This window comes from Lathyrus oleraceus, chromosome 1, assembly GCF_024323335.1.
Source record: "Lathyrus oleraceus cultivar Zhongwan6 chromosome 1, CAAS_Psat_ZW6_1.0, whole genome shotgun sequence".
NCBI lineage: Eukaryota > Viridiplantae > Streptophyta > Magnoliopsida > Fabales > Fabaceae > Lathyrus > Lathyrus oleraceus.
In genome coordinates, this window is record NC_066579.1 from 286,691,072 (window position 1) to 286,697,151 (window position 6,080).

General features: G+C 39.6%; 2 protein-coding genes across 2 annotated transcripts; both read left to right on the top strand.

Annotated features, from left to right (window-relative positions):
- The first annotated feature begins 1,861 nt into the window (after positions 1-1,861).
- LOC127103577 (F-box/LRR-repeat protein 12) lies at positions 1,862-3,117 on the top strand. Its single transcript, XM_051040828.1, has 2 exons — positions 1,862-2,758; positions 2,896-3,117. Exons 1-2 carry the CDS (start codon positions 1,862-1,864, stop codon positions 3,115-3,117), a joined length of 1,119 nt encoding a protein of 372 aa, XP_050896785.1.
- A 609-nt stretch (positions 3,118-3,726) lies between these two features.
- Positions 3,727-5,403, top strand: LOC127130777 (gamma-tubulin complex component 2). The gene has a single exon (XM_051059744.1). The coding sequence runs from the start codon at positions 3,727-3,729 to the stop codon at positions 4,606-4,608; it is 882 nt and encodes a 293-aa protein (XP_050915701.1). The 3' UTR covers positions 4,609-5,403.
- Positions 5,404-6,080: the final 677 nt, after the last annotated feature.

Below are 6,080 nucleotides of genomic sequence, written 5' to 3' on the forward strand. Positions count from 1 at the left end.
CTTGAAAATGAAAGATTGTGATGAACCATTGCTTGAAGAAGGGCCAGAACCTGGTTCCTGTTGGGGCATGGTATTTGATGGAGCTGTTAATCAATATGGAAATGGCATTGGGGCAGTGATCATTACTCCTTAAGGAACGCATCTACCATTTACAACTAGATTGACTTTCAAGTGTACAAACAATATGGCAGAATATGAAGCTTGCATTATGGGGCTTGAAGAGGCCATGAATCTCAGAATCAAGTATTTAGATGTCTTTGGAGATTCCGCTTTGGTTGTGAATCCGATCAAAGGTGATTGGGAGACGAACCAACCTGGTTTGGTACCGTATAGAGATTATGCGAGGAGGATTTCAACTTCCTTTACAAAATTTGAGTTTCATCATATCCCTCGAGATGAAAACCGGATGGCAGATGCTCTTGCAACGTTGGCGTCTATGATTGTAGTGAAGTATTGGAATGAAGTTCCCAACTTGTATGTGATGCGTCTTGATAGGCCAGCCCATGTGTTTGCTGTTGAAGAAATAAAAGATGAGAAGCCGTGGTATTACGACATTAAATGTTTCCTCCAAAGTCAGATTTACCCGTCTGGGGCATCTTTGAAAGATAAGAAGACTTTGAGAAGATTAACCAGTAATTTCTACTTGAATGGTGATATACTGTACAAGAGAAACTTCGACATGGTTTTGCTCAGATGCGTGGATAGACACGAAGCAGACTTATTGTTGACTGAAGTGCATGAAGGTTCCTTTGGTACTCATTCCAATGGACATGCAATGGAAAAGAAGATGTTGCGAGCAGGTTACTATTGGCTGACAATGGAATATGACTGTTGGAAGTTTGTGAAGAAATGCCTCAAGTGTCAAATATATGCAGATAAGATTCATGTTCCTCCGATATTATTGAATGTTATCTCTTCCTGTCATACCCTGATTTCGGCCCTGAAAAACTTTTCCCAATCACTCACTCACTCTTCAAATCCTTCTGTGCGGCTGAATCGCCATCGCCACAACGATTAGGGTTCTCTCACCTTCAGGGATCAAAGGAATCAAAGTCAATATTAAACATTCCAAATTTTTTGAAAGCTGACAAAGATGATTTGATTTTTGTTTATGGTAAAGGGCATCTCCATGCTATTTCTAGCATAGGCGGTGAAATTCTCTGGAGGAAAGATCTTTCCAATGACAACATTGAATTTAACCATATTGTTCAGTCTCTTGAAGTGATTTTTGTAGCTGCCTTTGTTGGCTCTTCAATGTTTTACGTTTATGAATTGAATACTAAGAATGGAGAGTTGTTAATCGCATAACACTTCCCTTTGGAACTTTTGGGGAATCATTATCGGTCTCAGGTGATAAGTTTGTGGTATAAACAAATTCCAGACCTCGATAAGGATTTGTCTGGACAGGCAGTAATACTACCATCAAGGCTTCCAGGACTGTTCATATTAAAAATCAATTCTAATGTTCTTTAATTAAAAATCAATCCCATTGCTCTTTTAATTAAAAATCAACTCCACTGTTCACATTAAAATCAATTCCAATGTTTCTTTTTACTAAAATTACAAATGAAGATGACTTGGAACTTGGTGTTTAATGCTATACCAACAATGCAATACAACTTCAGTGGGTTTTTGACACTCCAACAAATGGTTGATTCATTTATATTATTTATAGCTCAACTACCTGAATTAAACTCAAATGCTGAAACTGTAAAGCTCCCTCTTCTCACTCTTCCCCAATAACAAGTACCGCCACATGTCATGCATCACCAGTTCAATCCCTAAGAATATTGTTCTCAAATGGAAATTTGATTTTTCATGCATTAATAATCAAGTGTCAGTATTGTAAAAAAGTTAAGTCATGGGTGGAATCTGTTCTAGGAAGAGACAAGTTATAGAAGATGATTTACACAGGGGAGTATCTGGAAGGTACTGTAGAAGTGCAATCACAAAATGGTTAAGAGAAAGAAGTTTACGTTCTAGGACAAATCATTTTCTTGGAGTGGGTACTTTTTCCCCTCTTATGGATTTATGCATAAATAAGATGCGTGAGGATTTTCATAAATACCATATGTTTTCAATTCTACCAAGACACATAAGCCAGCAGATCTTCAATGAATTGGTGGATTCTCATTGTCTTACAGAAGCATCTCTTAATGCTTTTCGTGATTGTGCTCTTGAGGATGTTTACTTGAGAGAATATCTTGGAGTGAATGATGATTGGATGAACGTCATTGCTTCACAAGGGTCTTCTTTACTTGCTGTTGATGTTTCTGGCTCTAATGTGACCGACAGTGGACTGCGACTCTTAAAGAATTGCTCAAATATTCAAGCATTGACCCTTAATTACTGTGATCAATTTTCTGAACACGGACTCAAACACATCAATGGTCTATCAAACTTGGCTTCATTGAGCATCAGGAAGAGCTGTGCTGTCACACCGGATGGAATGCGAGCATTTTCCAACTTAATTAATTGGGAGAAGTTGGACCTTGAGAGGTGTTCATATATTCATGGCGAATTTGTTCATTTTAAAGGTCTGAAAAAGCTCGAGTCTCTTAATATCGGATGCTGTAAATGTATTACGGATTCCGACATGAAGGCTATCTCAGGTTTTATTAATTTAAAGGAGTTGCAAATTTCCAACAACAATATTACTGATCTTGGGATTTCTTACTTAAGAGGTTTGCAGAAGCTTGCCACATTAAATGTTGAAGCATGCAATATCATTGTTGCATACTGTGTAGAAAAAGAGAAGGTGCACCTTCTGAAGTATCGAAACATCGTCATCATAAGAAACTCGGGGCTAAAGACATAATCCTCATTGTAACAAGAGTGTTATTTGTAGTCCTGATAACAGTGTGCTGTATTCTGTTCTTCTGCCTGTTCCGGAAGAGAAAAACATCGAATGACGAGGAGGGGCACGTTACTGCGAGATCAGCAGCGACTTCTGCAAGGACAGGAAAAGGAGTCTCTCCTATCGGCGGAGAAGTCGAAGCGGACGTTGAGGCGGGAGGCAAACTAGTACATTGTGATGGACCGTTCGCTTTCATGGCCGACGATCTGTTGTGTACAACTGTTGAGATAATGGGAAAGAGCACCTATGGAACAATATAAGGCAACATTAGAACATACTAGTCAAGCTGCAGTGAAAAGAAAAATCACTAAGAATCAGAGAGAATTTGAATTTGAATCTAATGTTCAAGCTTTGCAATTTAATGAAGCAGAGAAACTCTGTCAAATGGCTCTTGACATTCATAGAGAAAATAGTTCAACATCATCCATCAAGTGCAGCAGTAGATAAGTGCTTCCTCATCTCTTCATCATTCACTCTACCGCCACCGCCGTTTAAACTTCCAGTTCAGTTCCGGATAATGCTAATATGAAGAACTGTTGGTTTTTCGACAACAATTTTAACGGTGTGTCGGATGAGATTCTTGGGGAAGTTGCGATCCTAGTCTTCATGTTTTTCACATTGATGCTTAGAAATTGGCATCAGCCCGGTAGTGACGGTTCCATGCTAAGACACAGTGGAACTATTAATGTTCATGATAAAAATGTAACCCAACTTTCTTCATCCACTTCCAAGACTTCAGTTGATGATCAAGAGAAGAACGACTTTGCATCACAGCTGCTTCAAGCTTGTGATTCTCTTAGGCAACAATCTTTTGTAAATTATTTGATGGATATACTGCAGTAGCTGGAGCATGTGCTGGAATAATTGCTATGTCTGCAACTTATCCAATGGATATGGTCCGAGGCAGGATAACTGTACAGATCGAGATATCCCCTTATCAGTACCGAGGAATGTTCCATGCTTTGACTACTGTGCTTAGGCAAGAAGTTCCACGTGCTTTATATAAGGATTGGCTTCCTTCAGTAATTGGAGTTGTTCCTTATGTTGGTCTCAACTTTGCTGTCTACGAGTCTCTGAAAGATTGGTTGATTAAAGCTAGACCATTTGGTCTAGTTCAAGATTCTGAGCTGAGTGTGACAACACGCCTGGCTTGTGGTGCTGCTGTCGGAACCATTGGACAAACCGCCGCAGGATTTGAAAATCTTATCGGCTATTATGAGCCTCCAGTACAAGAGATTATTGTTATTGATGAAGTGCTCTCTGCTATGGTTGGGGTTGAAGGACGTTACATTTCAATCAAAACACTTCGTGGAAAGAAGGATGAAATTATTAATTTCCTGGTGGACCCATCTATGGATTTGACACTGCAGGAGTTGGCAAAATGGATTTTCCCTATTTGTAGGAGATTTCTGTTGATCAACCAATTTATGGAATCAAGGTCTCAGTTCCAGAATGGGCTAGTTAATCATGCCTTTTTTTCCGCCCTTAGGGAATTCCTTCTCGATTACCAGGCCTTCGTGGCACAACTTGAGCACCAATTCCGGCTTGGGAGACTTTCCCTTCAAGGATTATGGTTCTACTGTCAGCCCATGTTGAGGTCAATGCAGGCATTGTCTACTGTTATACAGAAGGCTTCAACCAATAATTTTTCTGTTTCTGCCATTCTTAACTTATTGCAGAGTCAGGCAAAGGCTATGGCTGGAGACAATGCAGTCAGGTTGTTGCTGGAGAAAATGACAATGTGCAAGTAGAGCCTACATGAGCATACTCGAAATATGGGTCTATGAAGGAGTAATAGATGATCCTTATGGTGAATTTTTCATTGCAGAAGACAAATCTCTTCAAAAGGAGAGTCTTACTAGAGATTATGATGCTAAGTATTGGCGACAGTGTTACAGCCTCAAAGATGCATTAGGAGGAACTTGCAACACTGTCATGATTGCAAACATAAGCCCAAGTATCCTTTCATTCGGTGAAACTCAAAACACCCTTCATTGGGCTGATAAAGCCAAGGAGATTCGAACAAAGGCACCTGATGCAAACGAGGATCTATTACTGGTACCTAAAACAGAAACATACCAGGCGCAACTAATACTTGAGTTGCAAAATGAGAATCGTCAATTGCGAATTCAGCTAGCACGCCAGAAAACAGATGCTTTTGAAGCTCAAAGCACAATCCTTGGCTGCATATTCTTCCCCAACACCGCCATCACCTTCATGTATACCATGTGGAACTAAACACACTTCATAAATCTCAACTTCAACACAACACGCATAACAATTCTGTTCTTTTTCTTCAATATAATCTCACTGTACTCCCTTTTTCACCTCAAAAAATGACCTGCATATTATTTCCTCATTCATATCCACTATTTATCTCATATGTATAAACCACCATTACAAACACCTCCCATTTGATCTCTTAAAAACTCCATATCTTCATAAACCCATACGTTATATCTTCACTCAAACCACCTCATACTTCTCCATCACAAGTCATGCTACAATAACAAACTACACACACACCAACTCAAAGTCATTCATAACCATACGAACTCCTCCTAATGAATACCATGAAACTTTACGCCCACAAACTCAGCATGTCCTCATGCAGCATCAAACGTAACGAGTTCTGCGTAAATTCACCAAGTCTCGATGTACTAAGATGGCATGAACAAAGAAGAAAAAGCTTATCATTTGTATTCCTTGGGATTCCTAGACCAGATTGAAATCGAACATCACAACAAATCCAATGCCGCAACATTTTGCCTCCGAACGAATCGCACCAAAGTCATGTGAAAGCCATGCCAAATCATCATTTAATTTCCAAGCAGGACTGCTGCAACACATAACACACAAAATCAGTTCGAGTAAAAAACGCATCCTATTTTCACCTAAGTAGGAATACAGTGGTGAAACCTTTCTTACCAACAGTAAAGTTTTCTAAATGAAGAGAATTGAGGGAGGGACCACCAAGCTGGGGTGAGGACAAAAAACCTCCAAGCTTCCTCCGTACGAACAACCTCCACTACACATCAGAGGAAAGAGATTAGTCATATATAAAGAGGGGCAATTACTATTCACAAAAAACCCTAATTTTTTAGGAGAGCCGCTAATATTCACTAACAAAAAAGGAAGTCGACGACAAGGAGAAAAGAAAACCCTAGTTTTTCTTGGTGGTGAAGAACGGATAAGAAGAACAAAGACCGGTTCAGACGAAACC

What these genes read in the sequence shown, in the direction of transcription:
- LOC127103577 (XM_051040828.1), top strand. Translation starts at nt 1,862, where the DNA reads ATGGGTGGAATCTGTTCTAGGAAGAGACAAGTTATAGAAGATGATTTA. An exon ending in ACTGTGTAGAAAAAGAGAAG is followed by an intron (nt 2,759 to 2,895) that starts GTGCACCTTCTG and finishes CTGTTCCGGAAG; the next exon opens with AGAAAAACATCGAATGACGA.
- LOC127130777 (XM_051059744.1), top strand. Translation starts at nt 3,727, where the DNA reads ATGTCTGCAACTTATCCAATGGATATGGTCCGAGGCAGGATAACTGTA.